The sequence below is a fragment of the Semicossyphus pulcher genome, unplaced genomic scaffold, assembly GCF_022749685.1.
Source record: "Semicossyphus pulcher isolate SPU_LCO1_2020_fin unplaced genomic scaffold, fSemPul1.0.p SCAF_12, whole genome shotgun sequence".
In the NCBI taxonomy this organism is placed as follows: Eukaryota; Metazoa; Chordata; class Actinopteri; order Labriformes; family Labridae; genus Semicossyphus; species Semicossyphus pulcher.
In genome coordinates, this window is record NW_027211626.1 from 244,079 (window position 1) to 271,750 (window position 27,672).

Consider the following 27,672-nt stretch of genomic DNA (forward strand, 5'->3'; position numbering starts at 1 on the left):
AAATGGAAAAGCACAAAGTAAAACAGGCTCACACTGCAGGAGCTTTAGGATGATTTCAGATCTCCCGACAGTCAGAGAAGAGAAAGGTGGTGTAGTTAAAAGCTATCTATGCCTTAATAAGCCTCTGAAAATCCGGCTTCAAATAGTCAAAATGCAGACATGATATCAAAGTTGAGTCTCATGAAGCATCAACAGAAGTCTGAGAAAATAAAGCATCACAACTGTTCGAAAACCGTGTTCAAAAGAAACTCATTTTGGCCTTTTACATCATTTCTGAAGACTGTGTGGGCGTGGCCAATCCTTTGTTTGATTGACATCTGTCTGACTCCGCCCACAACACGTGTGATCAGCTTGTTGCAGCCTTATATGTCTGAGTCATCTGAATCATTTCTGAGTTCTGAAACACTTTGCTATCCATATCATAGTTAGCAGTTAGCATACACATGCTATGTTAGCTGAGATGCTCCTATTTGTTCTCCAAGCTGTGAGTGCAATGCTACATGATGCTCTGTGGTGTCAGCGAGTGCTGTATTACTTCAAAACTAAACTTCCTCCACCAATGCAAAACATACGCCACTGAAAATAGATCCTTAACAGCCTGAACTAATCTGCAGAGGAAAATATTTGGCCTCAGACGATGCTAACTCTGGATGTAAACAGCCAAATAGCTAACGTGACCTTTCTGGCGATGGATGCAGAATTAATAAAAAATCCGAGCAGAACGACGCCCAAGCCCAAATCAGGAACACTTAAGGCTGAAAACAGTTTCTAACACGTTTAGATGCTAACCGTGATGCACATCAGAATCTTTATTTCATAGTTTAAAGGCCAGCGTGGATTTGGGTTTCCAGAGGCTTTAACCAGCATGAGCAGGACCCACCTGAGTCCCACCGCCTCCAGTTCATCTTTGAACATCCTCAAAAGGACGTCCAATAAATCTCAGCTGGCCTTTAAAGGTGTAAAGGAAACCCTCGTTGTTAACCATCATGTGTGTCTGTCTCGCCCCCACCCGAGTATCAGTAGCACAAAGAGCAGCTCTGCCTCTTCACTTCAATGGTGACCGCTGCCTGCAGACCTCCTGATTTAATGATTTCTCTCAGGCTTCAGCTGCTGGTTGTTCTCGGTAACAGATCCTCCCTTTGACTTTTAAATCGTCTGTTTGGACCAAAAAGATCCCGACTGACAGAAAAACAGAGATGTGTTACCAGCAAACGCCAAACAATACCAGATCGTGTTTCACAGTAAAAACAGGAGTTTCTGCATGTCTAATTTCAGCCCCTCTCAGGCGTCCTGTAGCAGTCTGGTCCAGCCTGGTTAAAGGGCGGACACAGCACAGATCTCAGGTGTCAGCTCTATTGAATTGAGTCTTGAAGAGAAGGGGGCTCTGTAGGGAGTAAAACCCCTCCTTTACAAGCTGTGAAACTCGCCCGGGAGCGGCAGGGAGGAGAGAAACACACACTGGGTTTAGGGATCATTCCCTCCTTGTAGACCTTAACAAACAGCCTGTATTGTTTCCATTCTTTCTTTCAGCAGGATGTATTGATCCGCAGCTCGATGCAGCTCAAGGTCTTGTCCAGAGGACCCAGACATGCTCTCGTAATGGGCTGACAGGCTTACACAGGGAGGGGGATGTGCGCTGCATCATAAAGAATCCTCCTCTGGTTATTGGAGAAGCCTACAGGTCATCAATCGCCAAATAAATGGATCATATAATTTGATTCTGCAGGCACAACCAGATTATAACCTGTACATGGTTTGTGTGTATACGCAGGGCTGGTTGTGTAACAGAACAAAAGGTGGGCGGGGGCGACTCGAAGCATCCAGAGCATCCCTCATCTCTCCGCACACGCAGCATCTTCCAACAGGCGTTTCCACAGAAACACGGCAGGATGATCCTCCAGGGAGGAGGAGCCACAGCAGAGGTCAAAGGTCAATTAAGGGTAATTTATTTTGCTGAGAGAGGTGATGATCCTCCCAGCATGCTTTGCCTCTGAAGGCAGGAGAGTTAATATTCATCACACTGACACACACGAGTATCTGTCCCTCTGCTCGAGTAAAGAACGCTTGTTCTTTGCCGCGTCTGTAGAACAAACGGTTTGTTAAAGCAGAGCAATAACAGGGCGGTGTTCTTACACTGTCTGACCTACATCTCAGAGGCATCCATGCTTCTTCTCCCTTTATGCGTCTCCAGCACTGTAAGGACAATCTAACCTCAATCTAACATGAAGTGACCTGAATCAGCCTGAAGTCGACACGATGCCCAGAGGCTGCTTCACAGACGAGAAATCTGAGGCTGTATCAGCCGTGTGGATGTAAAGTGTCCCCGGCCCGGCTCCTCTCTGGGGTTAAAAGGCTGCGGTGTCAGTGAGGGGCAACAGTACGGCGGTTCGATGCCACATGAATGTTAAGGAAGCTTTTGACAAAGCAGCTCTAAAGTGACCTAAACCCCCGGGCCAAGCAGCCAATAGCAGAGCGGCTCAGTGGGCGACCTGTCTGCATCGTTTATTAAACAGCAGCACTCAACAGAACATGAAGGGGAATCACAACAGGCCCAAATATTTCTGTAAAAGCAGCTCTGCAATCCGCCAGCATCAGGAGATACTATACGGCTAATGCAGGCAAATGACATTTACTGAGGAGTTATTTAGATGCTATCGGTGGCTCGGGTCTTTGTGCTGAGGGGATTAGCGCCACCGTGCCCGCCGCTGAAAGGCGTCTTTGTGGCCGTAGTCTTTAGCGGGATGGGAGAGCGGCTCGGATGCCGGCGTGGAGGGTGTCAGTTATCAGGGATCCTGCCATGCCCCGCTAATCTCTGGCCCCGCAGAGTTCCTGAACCCCAGCCAGCGCGTCCTCCGCCAGCCTCTCGAGTTCCCTCAGACCGGAGGGACAATGATCGGTATTCACAGAGAGAGCCGCTGGACTGTAGAGCTCCTCTCCTCGAGTGAGCAGCATAAGAGCAGGCTGCAGGCTGAGGGATCTAAAGCACCACTGTGGGAGCACTCAATGGAGACAAGCTGCACGCACGGATCTGCACAGGGAACCCACAAGGATTGTCATTGTCGACGAGGAGTCGTCAGTTTCAGAATAGTCATCTTGTCGTTGCATCTTTATGCTGTTAATTAAAAAGGACATATTTCTGTTTCTGGGCTGACAAATAATTCTATCAACACTGTGAAACATCAGAGAAATACACAACTGTGAGTACACACAAAGCTAGCTCTCTGTTCACAACGAAGCTAACGGCTAACATGCTAATGTTAATGATGAAAAAACCAGCAGTGAAACTGAACTTTGTTTAAACTCAGGATCACATCGGCGCTCCCCGTTTCCGTCCTCCGTGCCGTATTTTGGACACCGCTAGTTTCTTTACGCTGACTCTGCTTGCTTTAGCTTAGCTTCTAGCTGCTAACTAACTAACTAACTAACTAACTAACTAACTAACTAGTTAAGAATGGTCTTGAAAGGTTGTTTAAAACCGGAGCTTTACTCGCTGAGGTCAGTGAACACAGCACTCTGCTCTTCTGACTGTCACTTGAGTTCATCGGGACACTTTGTGCTGTCACAGAACACGTGACATCATGAGCATCACTGTGTCTGTGCTACATTCTTCTACTGTTATTGACACCACAGACCTGCAGACTACATCACATGCATACATTACCCACAATGCTTTTTTCCTTAAACGTATAGGCTCACCTGGCAACACTACAGACAGATCTAACAGACGCTCAGATAGCAGACGAGGAGCAGGAAAACTGATGCTTTTCATTTTCTCAGCTAACCCACCAATAAAAAAAATCCCCTTACTAAGATTCTTTCCATCCAACGTTTGGTCGACGATAAGCGGGCGGCCTCACCACCCAAAAAAGGCAAAAACCACTGTGAGGGCCTAAAGCCGTCGTTTTTTCTGCTTGCAGTGAGCTGCTGGACGAGCTTAGAGAGGTTTACTGAAACTTAACAGACTAAACCAACCACTTAACTAACTCTTGTTACACTAAAACATGACCCGGTTGCTCTGTTTGTACAATAAAACATTAATGCATGTTGTGTAATCCCACAAACACTTCAACTTTTATCCGAGTGTTCTATTAAACTCTGCTTGATGCTCGAGGAGCTTCTTGCACTGTGCAGACTCGTACAATTAAATGTTTTATTCATGAAGCACTTTTTTAAAATTCTGACGTCTAATTGTTCACACCGTCCTTCTAAGAATCAATTAGTGCCCTCACCTCAACTCTGCACACAGTCCTTTGAAAGTCTAAGAGATGTGCTTAAACGAGGAGGAAGAAAAAACATCATCACTTCTCGTGTACTTCAAACACAGGAACAGCTTCATCTGTAAGAGCTGCCCACGGTATCTACACCAAGCTACACTCCTGCAGGGTTCAGCCGTTAATGAAAAAGTGGGTCATAGAGACACAGCGCCAAATGTTCCCCAAAGATCGGCTAAGTTTCACACTCCTCTGTTATCTCTGATGTTTTAATGAAACGTAGACGAGGAGGAGGAGGCGAGGAGGAGGAGGGAGAGAAATGCAACACAGCTGAAATTTTCTTTCCAGACGTCCTGGAGATTTAAGAGTTTGGATAGCATGAGGGGGGCAAAAAGAGGGGGGAGGAAAGAAGGGGGGGTAGAAGAGAGAAAGAGGGGAGGAGATGAAGAGATGATTCACTGAAATGTTGAATTAATTTGCTGCTGTCAGTTTCTCTTTCACACCGAGGTGTTCATGGGCTCGGGTATCGGCCCCCACCATTCCCTGGATCCCTCCTCTTCCTCCACATGCCTTGGCTCGGCACGGCTTGGCTCTGCTCGGCCCTTTATGGCCTCCTCTCCACTCCGCTGAGAAGCAGACATGCAGAGGAACATCGTAAATGCTCGGTCGCAGGACTTCACAGAGCAGCGTCTCCTCTCCTCCTCCTCGGGTCTCTATTGTTCTTTAACCTGGTTTAACTGACACCACCCCCCCGTGTCAGCTCTTTCCTGGTTCGGCACACATCATCTACCTCTTTCAAACATGCTAAGAAGTGGGCAGATTGCGGTCCAGGGTTCATTACAGTAAGTCGAGTCCCTGAAGGCAAAGTTCAAAAGTTCTCTGGCTTAAAAAGGAGCAGCAAGAAGTGAGGCAGGAGATGAAGCAGCTCACTGCAACAAGCGAGCAATAAAGAGGCTGCGAGGAGAAACACTGCCGAGGGAAGGTGAAGGATGAGGCAGATTCTGCTCTAGTTTAACACTCAAACCACCAGAAGTTTAACGTTAGAAGAACAGCAATGGCCGTCTGTTTGGCTGCTCACACATTTTGTGCATGTCATTTAAATTATCTATATAAAAAGCGTCAGGACAGGTAATGCAAGAGCCTCAGAAAGACACAGCAGAACACACATTTATACTCTGACGAATGTAAAAAAACATCCAAAGGACATGAGCTCAGGTTCGATCATACCAATAATTAACTTTGTAGAAGAAAAACTGATCAATACCTACTTGGATACCAAGGTTTAAAAAACTTGTCACTTGTATTTAATCAAAGTAAAAAACCTGAAACATGAAAGCTGCAAAAACATCTGAGCTCAGGAAAACTGATGCAAAGATCCAGATCGATCAGATTGTGGTTTAGCTCAAAGCTAAAGCTAAAACATCGACAATGACTGCGCTGGTGGCTGCAGCAGAAGCTCAGAGATCACGACGCTCATTGGTTAACGGCTTTGAAGAAATGTAATTATTGTTTCACTCAGAAATCTTTGGGGACGCGGCACGGTCAGTCATTGGGTTACAGCAGGTCTGAGGCGTCCCAACAACAGTCTCTCACACACACACACACACACACACACACACACACACACACACACACACACACACACACACACACACACACACACACACACACACACACACACACACACACACACACACACACACACACACACACACACACACACACACACACACACACACACACGCCTCCTCTTGGCACTGCGGTGGAATGCAGCCGTTAACAGCTCGGACCATCTCGGTGCTCCCTGAGCAGCTGAGCACAATGTCTCCTTTCAAAGGAGACGCTCACATGAAAGAAGCACAGTTAATTGCTGTGACCACAATAGAAACCTCCCTGTAAGGCCGGCCCACTTCCCCTGGCAATTAGGGCCGCGTTCCCCCGAGTACCCGTGAACAAGACGTGGGGTCCATGCTTGGCTTGAAGACCAGATTGGTCCTGTCATCATCAGACGATTTATTACTCAATCAATCAATCAATCAATCAATCAATCAATCATTTTTTCAATGTAGCCCAGAATCATAACTAAAGACATCTCAGGAGCCGACACGCTGAGCACCGCATGGATCTCTGCCCGGAAAGCCTTCGAGACTTTAAGTTACCGATGGTGAAACAGGAAGCCTCAAGAAATTGACCGTCACCCCACAGGGTTATAAAAGCCCCTTTCACACACTCACACACACACACACACTCACTCACACTCACACACACACACACACACACACACACACACACTTCGACTTTATGCAGACGTTTTCCTGCCAGCCTCCTTCTTTAAAGGAAGAAGTTGAAGAACAAAGATGTCGGACCGGGCCGATCTCTGGCAGATATCTCTGACACACTTCAGATGAGTCAGAGAGGTTATAAACGGGGGCATCCTGAGCCTCCTCCTCACCGTCTCACTGGGAACAACAAACCTCTATGAACAATAATTACACGGTGAGGCCGCTGGTTAACCGACTGCAGCGCTGAGCCAGCAGCCAGGAGTTTTCTTCTATGATTAAAGCTGAATAATTAGCTCTAATTACTTCCTGTTTTACACACCAGCTCCTTCAGGTCATGCACTCCGAGGATGAACAATGTTTTGCTTTTCCCAGGATTCAGTCCGAGGGGGGAACGGGGCGGGAATGAGGGGGTGCAGGCGAAAGATGAGGGGGGCTGAGACGAGTTTGTGCTCAGCAGACTCTCAGAAACACGAGCACTGATGGAGGGCAGGAGAGATGAGATCTGCAGCACTCACAGCTTTTAATAAGGGGGGAGCGTGGATATGAAACGTGCACACACACACACTTTAAGGCGGGACGGACACGCACACGCGGGCACACAGAGGGGTTTGTTTGCCAGATTAAACTAAGAAGGAATTGAGTGACAAAACCACCTATTATGGGCTCATTTGTATGTACATCACAGCGCCTCTTTGTGCTGGAGTAAGACGTGTTGAGGCGCTGCTCTGCTCCTCAATGAGAGAGTGACAGGCCTGCTGAACCCACCCCCCTTTAAACCCCTTCAGTGAGCTCTGTACAGCAGCTCCACTAAAACCAGCTCTGCATTAGCATGGCTAAGCGCTCGCTCAGAGAGGGAGGGGCGACACACATGGCGTGGAGAAAACGCAGCAGAGAGAAGGGATCAGAAAGAGCTAATGAACTGTTCAACTAAACAGCTGCACTCCAGCAACCGCCATCATGTTCCCAACTAACAGCCAGAACATCACTGAATTAATTAAACTAGCTGTGATTACATAATCAGGCTGCATGTATTCATCACCAGCACTGATCATGATGATTACCAGGAGAACATGGAGTCCAGAAACGCCTCGCGATGCTGAATTACAACATTTATTTTGTTCACATTTAGCATCAACTGAGGAGGAGGAGCTACATGTGTGCAAATAACCCTACATGATACTCATCCTGCGCTCCTCCTGCCGCTGCAGGCAGTCTGTGTCCTGCAGCAGGTCTGTCCACTGAAGTCCAGGTGAGTCCGGGTCACTGCAGAGCTCGAGGACTCTCTGACTCCCTGTGCGTCTCATTCACTGATCAAAGCCTTCCAGACTCACAGCTCACATTCCTCTGACCTCACTGCTGATATTAACCAACCCAGGAAACCACACTTCCCCCGCAGGACCGCCTGACACTCATTGTCTGTTTCTCCCACATCTCCCAGCTGCACGGCCACAGGTTAAGTGTTTCAGTGTGTCAGTGTTTAGCTGAAACACGGAGGTAAACACTGAGAGAGCCGTTAACTACGACAAACACACAGTTATGTGTTGGAAAAAGCATTAAAGTTAAACTCACTGGATCCCGTAAGTCACACTCACATGTCCTCAAGCTGACGTGCATTTCTAAAGAATGATGTGCTGTTCATTGAGGCGCGCAGGGTCACAGTGAAACAGGAGTGATTGTGTGTGTGCATGTTTGTGCATGCAGGGATCACTAAAAGCTGAGGAGTCCAGGACACGCTGACACCGAGAGCGACGGTAATGAGCCTCCACATCACCTCAGCAGTCCTCGTCATCCATCACTGACACACAGGCAGCAGATTAGATGGACTGCAATCATCACCTGACGTTACACGCTCCTCCTGCAGGCTGCCCTGAGTCTCCTGTGTGTGTGCAGGAGTTTCTGTGTGTTTGTCAGGAGACAACACAACAGGGAGAGTATGAATGTGCCCGCGTGTTCACTGAAGTCAGATCTGTGACCCGTGAGAAGTGATGCTGGGTGCCTAATAAAATGAACCACTCTGTACACACAGATAATCACACACCAGGAGAGAGGGGACAGAGGAGGTTTACATGCAGATCCAAGGAGACACAAGGTCAGAGTTTCTCTGGCAGCAGAATTCATCAGAGAGTACAGAGAGGTGCACAGCCGAGGGAGCTCGTTAGCAATGTTAGCGCTAACATACCTGTATCTCACCTGCTCGTAACCGCGGCAGAAGCCTCAGCCCGGCAGGCCGGCTGCCCCCATCCACAGGGCCGACATTAAGTCTTAAACTTAAAGTTAAACTTTCAACACCGTTTAAAAAAATCAACATGTATGCTGTCTTAGTCTTGGAACGGTGCATTTTCAGATCAAACACATTAAACTGATTCTAAGTAAAATGTGAGAAATGTTTTGCTCTTAGAGCTGATCCCGTCCGGACAACAAAGAAAAACATTCGATGAAGCAGCGAGTGTTAGCATCTCGTCCTCATCGCCTCCAGTACTCTGCTTTTTAGGCTTTTTGGGGTTTACCTCTTCTGTTTGGCCGATTACATCCTGTTCCCACAGGAAGTGCTTAAAAAACATCTAATACACACTTTTTTTAAATCCCAGAAGCTTTGAGCCGCAAGGAGTCAGCTGGAGCCCGACGGGTCAGCTGGAGCCCGACGGGTCAGCTGGAGCCCAACGGGTCAGCTGGAACCCGACGGGTCAGCTGGAACCCGATGGGTCAGCTGGAGCCCGACGGGTCAGCTGGAACCCGATGGGTCAGCTGGAGCCCGATGGGTCACCGGGGTCACACTGGAGGAAACGCTGGATCACTAACTGTCTGCAGTGGCTCCAAACATTTGTTCTCTAAAGGGTCTCAGACGACGGCTCTGTGATGCATGAGGCGCTCATGTCGGTGGAATTCCCAGTTTCTCACAGCAGATCGTGACTGGTTAAAAGAAGAAAGTCTTCCTCTTTAATCTGCGTCATGTCTTTCGATTAGTCAGGCAGATTTTCAAAGGGAACTTTGACCTCCCAGAACGGCTGCTGTGTTTCACAGACAACAAAGGAAACTGAGTTAGACAGAAATTAAAGAGGAAACTGCTCATTTTAAGCTCAACAGCTGTTTTATCTTTGACAGCGAACAGTTTAGGAGCTTAAGTATAAGCTCAAAATTATATCAACTCTAGAGTTTAAGTTTCCCACATTAAAGATCAGAGAGAAGATGTTTGCTGGAAATCATCCATCCTGCAGCCAGACAAAGAAAAACATGCTGAACGACTCATTGATCAGAACATCATTCATCACCAAATCATTTCATAACTGAGAAAAGTCTCCATTTTCATTTGAATAAAAAGTCTTTTATTTTGAAATGTTCGTTGGACAAAGGAAGGGCTGAGGGACATCGCGATCGCTGTGGCTTTTCATCGACTCCACACTTCATAAATTGTGTTTTATCGATTACAGTAAAAAGTTTGTTGCAGCCCTACAGGTGGTTTTTTTTTATTGTGACACGTGAATTTAAAAAAGGACTTTACGTTCAATGTTCCTAAAATCAGCTGATTGATGACCCTGGTTCACTTCCTCAGCTCCTGAGTCTGAGAAGTATTGATTGAAATATGATTATTAAACAGTAATCCTCTTTAACAGCAGCTACTCAAATCTTTTCACCCCCCCCCCCCCCCCCCCCGTGTCACCCAGAGGCATCTCCCCCCGTAACATAAAGCTCCTCCCCCCCTCCCCCCTTTTCTCTCTGCCCTGTTTAAAGTCACAGCCCTGAGAAGCTGGCAGAGAGGCGGCTCGCATTTCAAGACAAAGCCCGATCCTCTGTCAGAAAGGAGACACTTTCCAAACCGGGCTGCTATTTATCAGCAGGAACCTGTTTTTCTGCCTCCCCCCGTCTCGCACCTCCCCGGTGAGGAGCTGGCACGCCGCGAGACTAACGGACGAACGTCAGGGATCAGGCTGTGCACGATCGAACAATGAGCGCATGCCACCCGAGTGATCTCTGCTGTGTCCGCCGGGCTCTGAGAATGATGCTTTTTGTTGACAGAGTGGACAAATCACCTGTTACAGCGTGTGAAGGTATGTGAGGTGACAGAGCTCTGTTTGAGTTTCACACAAACAGACAGAGAGGGGCGAGGACTGCGTCAGCTCCGTGTTTAGTTTAGCAAAGATCAGATCGACTGTATTTTCTGAGACTTTCAGAACAAAGAGCAGAAGAAGTTACACCCTGAGAGGCCTGAGCTCAGAGCGGCCTGAGCGCAGAGAGGCCTGAGCGCAGAGCGGCCTGAGCGCAGAGCGGCCTGAGCGCAGAGCGGCCTGAGCGCAGAGAGAGTCCAGCTCCTGTCTGAGGAAACGCAGCATGTCGAGCAGCAGGTTACAGAAAAGTCAGATTTAAACCTGGTTAAACACAACATGGCCGCCGCTGGGTCAGATGGTGTTTCCTGTGTGAAATGACGGGGTGGGGATAATCAGATAATGACCCAGTTAGGAGCAGATTTGCTCTGTTTAAAAAGGTCAGAGGTCAAGTTATACACAAGTCTCAGTGTTTCAGGACCTGAGGTTAAAACATATGTCGTGACCTCTGATCAGAAAGCTCAGACTCTGTGACGTGTTTGACACCCGGGGTCAGGCTTACAACTACAGGGGCTTTGGAGGGTCTAAATACACGTTCTCCAACTCCTGGAAACAAAGAGGATCTGATCCCTGCAGCTGAACGTGTGAACACGCTCACAGCCGCTCTGCACTGCATGCATCCATGAAATACCTCACAGCTCTGTGAGTTAAAACTCTGCAGAAGAGAATAATTTGTTTGAAGCATTTTAAGTCTTTAAAACATCTTTAAAATAATCAAGCTGTTCACTCAACCAACAACTCAGGAGCGAGAGCGAGCGCTACACGTGGAGGGACAGATCTACAGGCTGAAAGGGGGCATGAGTAGTTTCTCGTTGACTTTGCAGAGCGAGCTGTTGTTTCTTTTGGATCAACATCGTTCTGTTGGAAAGCAGCCAAAAGAAACAGCACATGAGCCGGCACAAATATCTTCACTCAACATATATTCGAGAATCATGCAGCCACCTGCTCACGCTACACGTGTCAATAAAGTTAAAGTATAACTAGTGATGCACAGAAGGGAAACTCAGAGATGCTCCTGTCGTCTCTCAGAGGAGGCTAAAGCTGCAGAAGGTTTTCCCAGGATTCACTCATTCATCATTTTTGCAGCACGTCTACGCAGGGAAACCAAATCGAGTCAAAGCAGCAGGAAACAACGAACATCTGACTTTAAGTGAATCTTCTCCGGGATCTGGTTTTCCTCCTGCAGAAATATTCCATCGTAAAACCTGAAAACGGTCCTTTGTTTGCGCCGTGTAGCGAGCTGTCTGGCAACGCTACATTTAACAGGATCTAAAACAAGAAAAGCATTTACACCAAATCAGGAGCATATGGTTTCACATTCAATTACAGCTATTTTCTCTCCGGCTCACATTTAACAAGAACCTCTTGTTCACCGCTGCACCACTTCTACAGGCAGCATCCCTCCGCGCGGCTCAGGGTGACCTCAGGAAGAAGCCACCTGAAAGCAGCCCTCATTCATAAAAACAGACCTCAGAGGGACTTCAGACACGCCACAGAATCCTGCAGCGCGTTTCCCTTCAAGGCACAGAAAGAGTCACGTTAAACACTGAGTCACTACGAGGGCAGTCAATCATGTTCGCCTCGTAAAAACTGTGAAAACGGCCGCGTGTCAGCGTTAGATCTGACTGCAGCAAACTACAAACAACTTCTGAGAGTTAACGATAAGAAATCTTCTAATCTCAAATCCAACTTTTCGACACATAAGAGGAACTCTCTTTGAGTAATCTGCGGCACACAAACGTCGGCCTAATACTCTGGAAATCCAAAGAATCATTAGCTCGACTCTGCACGCAACTCCTGAATGAACGGTGAACGGCTCAGAAAAACCTGCAGGAAGTTACAGCTTCATTAGGACTGAATATATTTAGTTATAACACATGCAAAGTTATATAAACGGGGTCATTGTTGTGTTGCAGCAGGAGGTCATCCAGACGAGCACTCAGGAAAAGTTCACGATTTCAGGGACAGAGACGGGGAGTAAATACTTTCAATGTTCTTATTTAAAAAGCCAGACAGAAACTAATACACCACTTCTGCTACACATGGTTGTGTTTGAAGGGATCGCCATCATGTTTAGAGTTTATTATTTAATTAATCAATCTGGGAGGACGTTAGAACGGGCCCCGACTCTCTCACATCACCTGACATGCAGAGAAAATCAGATCAGGATCACAGGACCAGGAGGGAGAGAGCCGGAGTCCGGGACAACAGAGCGACAGAGCTGTCTTTGTCCCAAACACACGGACACTAACACATGAGGCCGTTTTATTCATGGAGGGAGGTTCAGGGTTAGCTTAAGGACAATCCTGTGTCGACTGAAAGTTTGTCCTTGAGCAGAGAGAGTACGACCATCCTCCATCCCTCAGATCACAGCTGGACGTATTTGCATCATTCTTCCTCCGCAGAAAATCTTTGGAACATCTGTAAAAGTAAAATTAACCCTTACGGTGGTCGTCTGTTTGTGCTGCTGACCTTTAATCATTCGTTAAAGCCGACAGGTTCGACTCACACGTCCATCTGTAGGGTCTAAACACGCGTCTCTTTCTCACTTTGAATCAGGTTAAAGCTCGTTAGAGTCCATCTGCACTGAAACCTGAGCAGGTAGCTGGAAGGGTGACCTTTAACCTCTCTCCCTCCTGGCCTGATGTCCTCCAGCTGCTAAAGTTACCCACAATCCCACCTGAAATGTAAGTTTTCATTGGGACAAGAGACACGGTAAACTGTGTTTGATTATTTAAACGGACCAACACGTACGTCAAACGTCCTTCGCCATGCAGTCTGACGTCAAACCTTCAACTGCTCTGATTTCAGCGATGACGTGATAAAGGACGGAGGCAACCACAGGTTAGCCATTCATCTTTGTCCACTGTCTCTTTGAAGCCTTGTGATTAGCTGTCACCATGTTGGTTTACTGGAGCAGGAAGTGACCATATTTGGACAAGAGGGTGGAGCTGGAGAGGAGCGAGGGGTTAGCAAATGCTAAGCTAGCAAAGCTAAACAGCCTGTGCCCGTAGCTAATTCATTAGCTGCTGATGAGCATCCAAGAACCACCATCTTTTCCACAGAATGAGATTCTGTTTGTGGTTGTAACCAGGACGGTCTGTTCGTCCAATAAAGCGCACACACAGATTATCTGTCTGATATTTACATGAACAAATCTCCAAAAGGCTCCAACAGCACAAACTCGGCCCAGAGGTTACGTTCAGTGACTGAGTTAGCTGAGGGGACACCTAGCAGACAGCTAGCAGCTCCCAGCTGTCACTCAAAGAGGCCACGCCCCTAATGCTGCATCACTGTAAGCCTTAATATAATGTAAACAGGTGAGCTGTATAAAGATTCTCCCCGTACAGTTGTCATGAAGAGAGAAATGAGCTATAGAGACCCAAACTGTTTTTTGTACCAGGCTGTAAACATGTTTATTTCTGCTGTAAAGTTTAACATGGGGCTCTATGGGGACTGACTCACTGCTGGAGGCAGCCTCAAGTGGACACCAGAGGAACTGCAGGCTCCACTCGGAGGCCTCTTTTGTCCGACTTGTAGATGAAAACACATAAAAAACCTACCGACTTTAAACTCTGAAGTGTTCGTGCTTTATCTGCTTCCATATATCTTTTAACTGACGTCACACCGGGGCTTCATTAAGACTCTGATCGTTGGCTGCATGAAACTGTTGTCTTTGGCTTTATAAAGTTGTAACAGGGAGCCAAATGTGGTCTCACAAAGCAGAAAACAAAGCCCGAGTGCACTTTTTCTTCCTTCTATAAACATTTACATAATATAGTGACATTTCCAAAGTAAACCAACCATTTACCAGAAATAAGGCACAAAGTAATGACTGCAGGAAATGCACAGACTTTAAAGAAACCTCAGAGTAACATGTTTCTGTAAGAATAACGAGCGTGAGTGTGTGAGTGTGCGAGTGTGTGAACGCGAGTGTTTACTGAGGGAAACGAGGTGCAGAGGCCGGCTGCTCGGGGAGGCTCAGCTCTGTGTTCTGGCTTTAATTCTCTCTCTCACCGTTTCCCTGCACGGAGGAACTCGCTCATGTTTAATGCCTTTTGAACAGCCAGAGTTTGAGAAAGAGTTACAGTGCCAGAAAAAAGATCAAACAGAGAGGGAGGAGGAGGAGGAAAAGCTGCAGGACATCCAGCTCGCTCCCTCGTATGAGATGAGAAACATTTGTGTGAGTGTCTATGAATAGTCGAGCCTGTTTAATTCATGACCGGCTTCTTCTTCCTGCGAGCCGTTGGAGCGCTGACGTCCCGGCTGGCTGAGAATCTGAGGACTTTCTTTTCTAATAAGTTGGCCTGATGCAAGAATAACTTCAGCTTTCATCAGGTTACACGATGCTCTCGCTCTTTAACATTTAAGGGGATCAAATAAAAACGTAGCAGCGTTTTAAGCTAGCAGTGAAAAGCCGTTTCTTTGTCAGGTGTGTGTGTGGTCAGGTGTGTGTATGAGTCAGGTGTGTGTGTGGTCAGGTGTGTGTGGTCAGGTGTGTGTATGAGTCGGGTGTGTGTGTGGTCAGGTGTGTTTTTATTTATTGTGACATCATTGCTTGGACTATTGGAAGACCTAAAACCTGTAAGCTTTCTAAGCTTGTGGTTTTTATTAGAGATTATTTCCAACAGGATGATGCAGACGACTCCCACAGCCGGATCGACCTGTCCCTGACCGGCCGCATGTTTCACCACATTAATTGTCTTTCCTGTTAGTTAGCACATGCTTAAAAGAAGCTCACGCTACACTTAAATAGATAAGAGACATCAAGTCATTGTGCAGTTCATTATCTTAATAGTCGATTAATCGCTTCAATAATCGATGCCTAGTCAGCGATCAGCAAAGTCCTTCAACGTGATCAGGCAAAAGACGGAGCTTCAGCCGCCTGCTGCAAAAAGAACGAAGGCTCGAGTTGTTTTTAATTCAGATCAAATCAAACTTAAATCATGTTAAAAAAACGCCCTGACGAGGTCCATCTTCAAACGGTTAAAGAGCCGTCGCTGCGACACTTAAACGAGATCAATAACCAACAAGAACACAGCCTCCCGCCGTGTGACACATTTCCTCCTGTTGGATTGATGGTGAGAGAGATGCGGAGACGAGGATTCGATTGTCACACAACACACGTACAGTTGAACATGACATCTTTTGAAAGCAGGCAGAAGGGTTTCTCTCTCCTTTCATATCAGACAGTGAGGCACTCGCTGCTCCAGTCAGAGAGGAGTTCTCTGCCTTCAAAGAGACATCGCCGTGACCGTGAATGTGTGCGAGAGAAAAGGAGAGTGAGGGAGCGAGAGGTGCACCGCGGGGCTCGTGTGTCATCTGACCTCGTTTTAAGACGGACCTGTGAGGTTGTAGAGGAGGCAGCGGTGTCGCTTTCACTGAGACCTTTTCTCTGCTTCCTCCTAAATGACAGAACGAGAGGGCGACACAAAGAGAGCGAGACGCCCGCTGGAAGCCGTCCACAGAGAGATGAAAGAGGCACGGTGAAGTCATGGAGCAAAAATGCAACACGCAGAAACACACAGCTCAGACTGTGGGCGAGGGAGTTTTACCAACAATACTGTACGACACACATCATTAGTACATGTCATTATTTATGTGTTAGGTCCTCCTTCATGCTAATAGGGCTAAAGGCCAGGGTGTGTCTGAACAGAGCCAGTTTGTATGAGACGAGAGGAGAAAGAGAATTAAAAAAGACAGATATGAACCCACACACACACACAGACACACCCCCCGCCCCCACACACACAGCTGTCCTGTGGGGCGTCTGTCTGCGTTTGTGTACTTTTACATTCCAGGGGCAGTGAAAGCCGCGTGTGTTCAGCAGCACGACAGCTCCATCTGCAACACAGGAAGTCAACAGCCAAACGGCCACCGGCCGTCTCCTGCCACGGCTGCTGTCCAGACCCTCAGGGAGACCCCAGCCTTCGCCCTCCATCCTGACCCCACACACACACACACACACACACACACACACACACACACACACACACACACACACACACACACACACACACACACACACACACACACACACACACACACACACACACACACACACACACACACACACACACGGAGCAGAGACCCCCGGCCACACGGTTCACAGTGAGGAAAGACCATGGCCGTGAGTCTGGGTCCTCACCTGGACGAGGGAAACAAAGCAGCGCTGAAAGATGACGCGATGAACAGGAAGGACTCATCCGCTCTGACGCGATGCCAGGAGGAAACAACCTCAACTAAAAACATCTACTTCCTGTCCTCTGCTACAGGAGGAGGGGGTCAGACACAACACGAGCATTTCCATGTGTCCTGTCGTCACCTCAGGAGATAAGGACAGGAAAGACTGTCCTGTGCTGCACCTGCACAGAGCTCACTATTGTACATGTGTGTATTAATGTGTGTATTGTTCAGTGTGTTGTCCTGCGTGCTGACCGACGGACGATCGACTGATGACGTGTTTTTGGGGGTAAATTAATCATATTGCTGACTGAGCCTGGTGCTACCAGGAGATCATAACAAAGACTGGAATGTACTTTTCATTTCAGCCTCTGAGAACAGAAACATTACACAAACATAACGTAACACAAACATTACACAAACATAACACACACATTACACAAACATAACACACACATTACACAAACATAACGTAACAAAACATAACACAAACATAACATAACACAAACATAACGTAACACAAACATAACGTAACACAAACATTACACAAACATAACATAACAAACATTACACAAACATAACATAACAAACATAACACAAACATAACGTAACACAAACATTACACAAACATAACACAAACATTACACAAACATTACACAAACATAACACAAACATTACACAAACATAACACACACATTACACAAACATAACACACACATTACACAAACATAACGTAACACAAACATAACGTAACACAAAACAAACATAACGTAACACAAACATTACACAAACATAACGTAACACAAACATAACGTAACACAAACATAACGTAACACAAAACAAACATAACGTAACACAAACATTACACAAACATAACATCACAAACATTACACAAACATAACACACATAACGTAACACAAACATAACCCAAACATAACGTAACACAAACATAACAAACATAACGTAACACAAACATTACACACACATAACGTAACACAAACATAACCCAAACATAACGTAACACAAACATAACACACATAACGTAACACAAACATAACCCAAACATAACGTAACACAAACATAACACAAACATAACACAAACATAACACAAACATAACGTAACACAAACATAACACAAACATAACGTAACACAAACATAACACAAACATAACACAAACATAACGTAACACAAACATAACACAAACATAACACAAACATAACGTAACACAAACATAACACAAACATAACGTAACACAAACATAACACAAACATAACCCAAACATAACGTAACACAAACATAACACAAACATAACACAAACATAACGTAACACAAACATAACACAAACATAACGTAACACAAACATAACACAAACATAACACAAACATAACACACACATAACGTAACACAAACATTACACAAACATTACAGTGAAACCTGCAAGGACACATTCACACCGGACACAATTACTACCCACTGCACATGTGCTGTTGTATTAAGTGCAGATCTTCAGTGTCTTCATACTCGGACATTTTTATGTGAAAAAAAATCATTAAAAATTCAAAGAGCAAGTGTCCCTCTCAAGACTTTTATTTTGGCGGTGTATAAAATCCTGTTAAGCAGCCTTCAGACAGTGCAGCACGTAAACTCTGCGTGCAGAGAAGTCTACTTGAGTTGAGATTAAACAGCATAGATCATATCTGCTTCATCACCTACCAACAACTAGTGTTTTAGAGCAGCACAGGAGGGCAGAGCGCAGCTAGCAGAGAGGGTAACGTCAAAGCTAGCAACATGTCGTAAACCAGTGTTTTCTACATGTTCAAGGCTGAATGTTTTTACATTTTAAGTTCAAGTCAGTAAAGAACTTAAATACTGTAAGAACACAAACATAAAGCAGTTTGTCCAAAGCTCTTTGGGGGACAGAGGAAGCCTGGAGGGGCCGCTAACGTTAGCTTAGCCTTTTCTCTGGGTGAGGATTCCTCAGCGTGCTAATGAGGCCTCAAGAATGAGAGCAATCACAGCTGCATGAGTCGATCAATTAATCAAAAGACAATTATCTGGCAAATATTTTCAGAATTGATCGTTTTGTGATTTATCAGGAAAAGTATCGAACATTTTCCGGTTTTAGCTTCGAGCATTAAGTCTTCAGCTTTGAAGCTTTTCTTTGAGTTCTGGAAAATTTACTAAACATGAACGGATTTATTGTAAACAAAATAATAATCAGTAGCTTGATTGATAACATGGATAGAGGTATAGCCTATACAGCAGTTAGATAATTATGTTGTTGTTGTTTTCATACTAGTATTCCGGTGGTCTTGCCAATATTCAGGTGCAGGTTAAAAAAAAAAAAAGGTGAATCATTGAATCATCTCAGAAAACGACAGAATTCCCAACTCTGAGCTCATTCCAGCTTCGTTCCCATCCGGAGAATCTCCCCGAACATCCAACAAAGAGGTTCAGATTCACTGAAACATCGTCATGCAGAGAGCATCCTCAGAGTGCCACGGCTCTGTCAGGACTGATTAAAAACCACACGGAGGTCTGCCTGAACGCAGACTCAGGGGGGGTTCAGAGAGAGGACAGCAGAGGGAGAGGACGGGGCTTTAGAGGGATTCAGTGTTTGGCACAGTTTGTGAAAGTAGAACGAACAGAGCGAGGAGGAGGTGAAGCAGAGAGCGGGCGAGGAGGTGAAGCAGAGAGCAGGCGAGGAGAGGAAGCAGAGAGCGGGCGAGGAGAGGAAGCAAGGAGGACGCTGCCGGTCGAGTAATGAGCTTCTCTCTGTGCTCGGCTAATTACCGACTACTTACACAGAACAATAACGTGCTAATGCTGCCGCTGCTCGGGCTGCGGGGGGGGGGTGGGAGGGTGGATAATCGTTAAACATGGCTCGGGTCAGCAGAGGCTTCAGGTGATTATGGAGCCCATTGATTAATCTATTGATCAATCAGCTTTTCTTACAGGAGAGATTCAGAGCAAATGGCAGAGAGCAAAATAACTGGAGTGATTCTTAAAGAGGAAAAATGAATCCTCTTTCAGACCTTAGACAGGACTGTGACGTCTTAGAGGTTTAATCCTGGTTTAGTGTCCACAGGGCAGAACATGAACCAGCGACTCTGTGAGCCAAACCAGGAGCGTCCTCCACAGACAGACGCTGTTAGAGACACAAGATGACATAAATCAGGACTGTGCTGTGCAGAGGACAAAGAGCTCAGACGTTTACCGAGCGTGGCTAATATGAAACATAAGAGACGGGGGCTGTCGGGGTGAACATTTTGAGTATCAAACACTTGGTGAATATTTCTGCATCGTTTTATGTTTGGAGACGTAACCTGTTTGTATGTTCATCCCGTGCCTGTCTGCTAACAGATACATTCATACATTTTAATACATTTACAGACGCCCTTTATTGATGTGTTGCAGCTGCCTGCAGGTACGAGTGGAACAATCTGTAGGTACCAGCACAAATAAAGTCACACTGATCATCAGTTTTGTGGCATAAACTGTGACGCTGCACAGTCATGAAATAAAGACGTCGTTATCTTTGTTAATCTCGTTAAATAAGGTCGTATGTTTGTCTCCTCACAGCAGCACAGAAAACTAAAATAGTGCACAAACTTTTTATTGAGCACGATCCCTGACGCGTCTCCTTCTTTACAAGCTAGCTGCTAGCTGCTAGCTGCAGAGCTATCAGATGATTTCGTGTGTCCTACATGAGGCTCTCTAATTTAAACAGAGTAACTATTGAACACTGAACATAACAAACATGGTCTGAACTGTTATGATTATACTTCACGCTAACATGGCACAGAATGAAAGACTGAGGATGACTGCTTTAACAGAGTTTACAGAACGCTCTGTGCTCCATGAGAGGAGCACACACAGACATGAATGAAGGGAGGCCAACCGAACCACAACAAATGGTTCTGAGTTCAAACAGCCGCTGGTCGGCTCGAGGTCTGACATGTAAACAAAAGCAGTGACCTGATTCAGACTGAAGGAACACGTGATGACTCAGACCGACTTCAGACGGCACCGTCACGGTGAGCACAAAGGACTGTTCGTTATGGAGTCCAATGTCACATCAGTTAATCAACAAGTAGATTCTTTATTCCTAAACAGTAGAAAAATGTCCGAGAGTGAAAGACAAACACCTTCCAGGGACAATATCAAAGAAGCCCCTTTCAAGACATGTTCCTGTGGGAGAAGATGCAGCCATGACCTCCAGCCTGAGAGAACACCTGCAGGAGCGTGGCACCTGGTTCAGATCCAAAATGTTTGAGGCAGGATTCAAATAAACTCCGAAGCTCTGCAAAAGTCCCAAGCTGCCTGCACCGAGAGCTGGGAAAGAAAGGCACCACCGTGAGTCGCACATTACGCTGGTGTCCTTGTACGTGGTTAATCTCAGCTCCACAGGTGTTATCAGGTACCAGCAGCAGGAGGCTAACGCTGCGAGGCTAACGCTGCGAGGCTAACGCTGCGAGGGTTATGGTTTGTCGAGCAACAGAGAAGAAACCGGACGATGTGGTGACGTCTGAACTACAGAAGGTAAATACTCTCTCCTAACACTAAGCGGACCCTCTGCAGGGTCACTTGTAGCCAGCTGACCCCTTTCATTAGCAGATCAAACACAGCTGAAGGCCGAGCACATTAAACACCAGCAGCCTTTCAGCCTGTTTAAATGTGCTGCTGCTGGGAGGAGCTGCGGCTGATTGAGAGCTGCCTGGTGTCACTCCGCCTGTGGCCCGTCGCTGCGATGAGTTCATTCAGCCTCGGGACACAAAGAGTTAATGGCTGCTGGGATTATGCAACGGCATGCCAGACGCCTTTCTCCTCTCCTGCCCTCCTTTCTTCCCGCCTCCCCTTTAAAACGGGCTGAAGCTAAATGAGGCATTCCTGCACGTTTCCATCAGATGCATTTGAATGCAGCGCTGCGAATGCTTTGGCACCGACGTGGGAACAAAACAGGGATTTGGTTTCACTGTGGAGGCGAGCGTCCCCTCAGCAGGGCCTCACACCTGCCTGCAGGGAGAGTTGTTGTAAAGTTTACAACCGTCAGAGTGGTTACATCCAGCCAGCATCAAACCACCAAAAACATGAAGCCAGAGGTCATCGGCACGTAATCCAGGAACAGCTGATTAGACTGGGCCGAGGCTGCAGACAGAAACAGCATCTGATAGAGAAGGACGATGTCACATTCCTGAAGGATCAGTGCCACTAAACACATCAGACTTTACCTGCCAGGTTTCAGTCTAAAGGTTTACCTCGTTCTTATATTAACCAGCGGCTCGTTCCCTCGACTCACACCTCCTCATGGAACTTTTCTTTTCTGCTTTTTTTTTCAGGGTCCAAGTCTGGGACAGGATCTGGTACTTTTGGGCGATAACCTTGTTTCCAAACGAGGTGAGCTGGTGCGAAACACGAACAGACTGTACACGTGACTGGTTAGAGGAAACCTTCACTTGCAGGGCGACCTGCTCAGTTTGGCAATCTGGAGGCGAGGGACGAGAGTGTTGAGTCTGAGGAGGTCTCTGTTTGTCTGATCAGGTGCATTACCGTTTCAGCAGGCTTTGGTTGTATGCAGGGAAGCTTTGAGCGGACAGGGAAGGAAACATCGGACAAAACACAATCCTGGAGCCAGTCGGCTGTCACTGAGGAAAAATCTAGCTTTGTATTAATGAAGAACCGCTGGCTACACCAGAAGCCACAAAGCTCTCCCAGAGGCTGAATCCTCGTCAAAACAGAAAGAACCCAAAAAGAAAACTTTAGTGAGCGTCACACAGAGCCAGCAGCCGAGCCGGATCAGGCTGCAGACAGAGACAGAGCTGTGCAGGCCGGCACCGACTCTATAAACAACACAGATCCTCCAGACGAAGCTGGGAACCACGCGGGGCAACAGAGCAGCCGAGACAGAGAGACGGAAACAGAGACAGAGCTGCTCAAGACCTGACCCCAATCACAACCACAGGGTCCAACAGCAGAGCCAGAAAACCACCAGCACATGAGCCAACACACACACACACTCTGTCACACGCACACACACAGCAGAACAGTCCACGGGTCATTGGGTGCAGAAATCATTTAAAGCGAGCGGCTCGATCGTCGCGGTGACTTGTTTATTTGTCTTTATTGATGATGAGGAGCCGACACAGAGCAGCAGTGATTATGAGCCTGATGAACGCCACATTAAAACTCAAAGCCTGGAAAATATGAACCGACACAACATCTCATGAGTCTCACATCCATCTCTCTCTCTCATTAGCCTCTCTCGCTCTCTCGCTCTCGCTCTCTCGCTCTCGCTCTCTCGCTCTCTCGTGAGGATGGAAGTTATGTTTATGGAAACTGATGATCAATCACTTCACAATTATTTCAATCAACAGATTTCAGAAACGTGAACATGAAGCATGTCTCTCCTGTGGCTCCACCAATGTGTTTGACTTTAGCACAGCAGTGACTAGAGACAAAAGAGGGTCATTTACAGCCCTGCGTCCCTCCGCTGCTTTCCTTCTGTCTTCCATTACTACCTCCTTTGCCATCAGAGAACAGGTGAGGTTTGGTGAAGACATGAAGGTAACGTGTATCTGCCCACAGACTGTATAAATGATGGATAAAACCCCTCATTGCTTTGTCGACAGCCTCTCTGAAGCTGCTAGTTTGGTGACTGCCATGTTGGTTTCCTGGCGCCAGACATGACCATATTTAGACGAGAAGGCGGAGCGAGCGGTTAACCTTCATATCATTTAAACAGGTGAGTTATATCATCACAATCAGTATGACATGTATGAAAGCTTTGCTTGTTTCTAACTCTTATCTTTACCTCAGAGCTCTGAGCAGCTTCACGTCTCCAAAGATGGCAGACCGTCATCGACGGAGAGCTAAGGGGAGACGTGAGCGTATCGACCGAGACCCGACAAGCAGCCTAAATGTGAGCTATTGGTTCTCCGTGGTGGTGACCTCTGAGAGTGAAAGAAGATCCTCCCCTGGGAGAGGAGCCTCTATGAAAGGAGTAAGTGCAGACTGCACATACCGGCTGTGTGAAGGAGAGAGCTCTCCGGTTCAAAAGGTTTAACCTAAACCTGAATAAACACGCTCTGATAAATGACCAGAAACCAGAGCCATGAAGAGCTGGAGACGTCCTCCCCCAGCCTCGCTCCTCGGGCTGCAGGTCGAGCTCTGTAAAGTGCACCAACACACCGAGAGGAGGATCTTGTTGTATGAGTCTATTCATCACATTGTTCTGCTCGGTGCTTTGTCTTGTTGTCAGCTCGACTCTGAGCACAGCTAGCCGTTAGCTTTCATTTTTGGCCTCGTAGGCAGCGACAGTCTGTAAAATTCAAGATAACACGATGCACGGTACGACGTGTCGGTGCAGACCAACTCGTCTTCATTCGTTTCTTCACAGGGCTTCGAGCATCCTGTCCAAACAGGTGAACTCTCACCACACAATCCAACATGGCACCCCCGACCAGAGCCGTGTGAGAGTTTGGAAATTAATTCAACAATAAAAATAAGAATATTTCCCAACATTTTTCATCTCGTTGTACTTTAAATATAACTTCTATGTGTATCTTTGGGAAAATAATCTTCCACTTCTAACAGTGCTGTATAGTACTGCATGCCATCGAGCGTGTCCCTGCACACCTTTGAATCATCGCTCATATGTTTTGCACAGAATCCAGATTCTGGAGGCAGCAGCAGAGCCGAGATGCAGATCTGCTGCAGCGTGAAGGAGATCAAAGAGGAGCCGAGTGTGTGAGGACGTTACTGAAACATCTCGTCCTCCATCAGCACTCTTTTTAAATAAACACTTCAGGGTGAGATTACTTTGATGAAGCAGAGAGGTGGGAGGAATGTAAACAGTATAAGAGGAGGAGGGAGGGTGAAGCAGGAAGATGCTGCATTAACATGATGGACATTAACTCCATTTGTGGCTTTCATGCTCTCACAGAGCTGCATCAAGAGGACGCCGCTGCTCGGCTACAAATAGAAACATATCTGTGGGGAGGAAAGCTAACGTACAGGAAGGCTAACAGATGGAAAGGTCTGGAGAGAAACCTTTGTCAAGGCAATGAACCATATTTGTTTGAGTGTAAGAATAAAAGCACCATGAGCTAAAGAGAAGGTGTTTCCAAAGCATTATCTCAGCTGCACACCTGACTTTGTTTTTACAACCAGAGGGGCCAACAGTTACCTGTACAGTAGGCCCCTTTGTGCAGACCGTCCGTCCTTTGTTTGAGTAACAATTGCTGTAACGTTACCGTGCTGTGTGCTATCAAACATATTGTATGTTCTGTTTATGCTCCATACTTTGGATCATGGCTCTACGTCATGCAAATAAAATGCAGACAAGAAATGAAGACACCAGATAAAAACCAGGAGCAGCTCAGGAGCAGCTGAACAGAGCGACGACTGTAAACTCAAAAAAGATGTGCAAATATTTGAGCAGCGAGTTTCACATATTCAGATCCTGCAGATCAGAAAACCCTCCAGAAACATGGTGGGTTTGGTGAGGACGCTACGATAACACCACAATAAGAATGTTGGCTCATTCGCCGCCATTGCTGCCCCTCACACAGTCAGAGAGGCGCTTTAAAAATAGCTGATTTCTCCAGCGTGAGGCTGTCAGGACAGAACCTGGCTCGGCTCTATTCATGACTCGTATAAACACAAACCCTCCGTCTCCTGCTGCTGCACACAGAGGACACATTCATCCCACAGCAGGCTCCAGGAGGAGGCTGCAGGGGGGGGGGGCACAGACACTTCAACTGAGAGGAATGCTTCAGACTATCAGGGCCGCGTTGAAGGCTCAGGAACAACACAATCACAATCAGTCTGCATGTGGAGATCAGATAAACGTGAGTGAGCTGTGACATGATGAGCGGGGAGGTAATGACTCTGATGCTCTGCAGGATAACAGAGCATTCCTCACACCAACGAAGAAGAAGCTTTGCTTTCCTTCCTCGCCCTCTGCCGCGAGGTGATGAACTTTAAGACAAAGTGGCAGGGCGTCAGGTCGTGTTTCTGTGGCTCCTCACAGCTCTGCTCTCTGTGTGCACATGAATGACTGCCATAAAATCATGCCAGGCCGGAGCTCAGAGAGACAGCCCCAACATGCAAACAGACTTATGAATATGATAATCAGAGGCGGCGTGTCCAATGTGTGAGGATGGAAGTTCACTCCTGGGAATACTTAATGACACGGCTGCCTTCAGCGAGAGCTGCAGACGCACCATCATGCTGTCATTCCTCTGCTCAGGATGAGACATTTAATTACTGTTTAACTCCAGTAACATGCACACAGACGTGTTGATGTTCAGTGTAAAGTGATGTTTAAAGAGTCAGAATCAAGATCGGGATTTAAACACATTAGGTTTCCATATAGGAGGAATTTCTCTTTCTCTCTCACAGAAACAGAAAAAGAGATAAAAGCAGGAAAACAGCTGAAATGTTTCTGTAAAATAACAACAACATATCTTCTGTTGGCACTCACAATCTCCCACTTGCATTCACATTCTTCTCATTTGCAGCCATTTTGAAAGCAGAAGCTTTTACAAAAATGCAGTTGTTGTTTTTTCCCCCCAAGCTGGGGTCAATGGGGGAGGGGGACGGGCGCCCCACTTCCTCCGTGGACCCCAAACAAAAAGTACTTTTGTAACTTTTTCAGATTTCATCTTAAAGAAATCGTTTCTCTGAAGCAAAGGAAGGAAAAGCAGCAACTTTCACTCCCAGAAAAAGCGAATGACTCCGGCTTCTCTCACAGTTAACCAGCATGAACCAGCAGCAACAATCCTTAAGAAAAGCATGGAGGTCAATGTCGGGGTCTGCAGGAGTAAGGGTCTGCAGTTTGCACGGTTGTTCTTGTATTCAGCATGAAGTGAACGGAAATAAACAGAAAACTGTGTGTACTCTGAGTATGTGATGTACAGCAGCTTGTACCAACCTTGGAGGAAGATTAATCCGACGGCGAACATCGTCTTCACCGGTGGTTTCCTCCTCCTCATCACCGCGGGGGTCCTCCTGCCTTCCCCCCGCCGGGTCTCTCTCTCTCCGGGTACATCCATGGCCGTCCTGGTGCTCTTCAGCTCCCCGGTTCTCTGTGTTCTCCGGCGGCTACGTGAGAGCCGTGGGGCGAAAGGGGAGCGTCAAAGGTATCCGTGCGTCACCGTGTGCGTAAAGGTAAACCTAGTCGCGTTACCTGCCCAGGTCCCCGGGGAAACCACGGCCTGCTCACCTGGTTGTTGTGGAAACTAGCAGGAACGAGGCAGAAACATGTGGAGAGGACGCTCCGGTTAACAGGCCAGACAGACGGACGAGTTCAGCCCGAGCAGACCCTTCGAAAGTTTGAAGCGAAGTTTAAACGTCCAGGTGTTTCACGGGCCGGGGGCTCGGTGTGATTATAACCGGCAGAGGTTCATCACAGCCCGGTGTGTGTGTTCGCCGTCCGCCGCGTCCAGATCCGCCGACCGCCGGTCACTTCGGTCCGCAACAAGAGCGAGTTTGTCTCCGCGGTGTTTCCAAGTTGGCTTCCTCCCACCCGCCTGTGAGATTTTCTACACCAGCGTCAAGTGGCCCGAAACAACACGTGACTTCCGGTGTGGACTTCCAAAATAAGTGTCTCAGCCAACTGCACATCCTGAAAACAAAGTACTTTATTTTTTTTTGTATTCGTTTATTTATTTATAATCTGACGGTTGTTTTATTTAACGAAACATCAAGGAATCTAATAAAGTATGTGTAACTGTTTTAAGCGCAGTGAAGAATGAATATACAGGACATATATAGATGTATATATATAATTTTGCAACTATGCAAGTTGTACAGTCATGATATATAGTCATGATTTTCATGAGCAAGTTTTATTGATAAAGTTTTCAGTCATGCTTTGATTTTGTCAAATCAGC

General features: G+C 46.7%; 1 protein-coding gene across 1 annotated transcript in view; it reads right to left on the minus strand.

Annotated features, from left to right (window-relative positions):
* The window catches only part of ptk7b (protein tyrosine kinase 7b), a 74,694-nt gene extending 47,399 nt beyond the window's left edge, over positions 1–27,295 (minus strand). Inside the window, exon 1 of the mRNA XM_069659057.1 lies at positions 26,712–27,295. Coding sequence (XP_069515158.1) covers positions 26,712–26,832 — 121 coding nt within the window. The 5' untranslated portion in view covers positions 26,833–27,295. The remainder of the gene's footprint in view (positions 1–26,711) is intronic.
* Between the last annotated feature and the right edge of the window lie 377 nt (positions 27,296–27,672).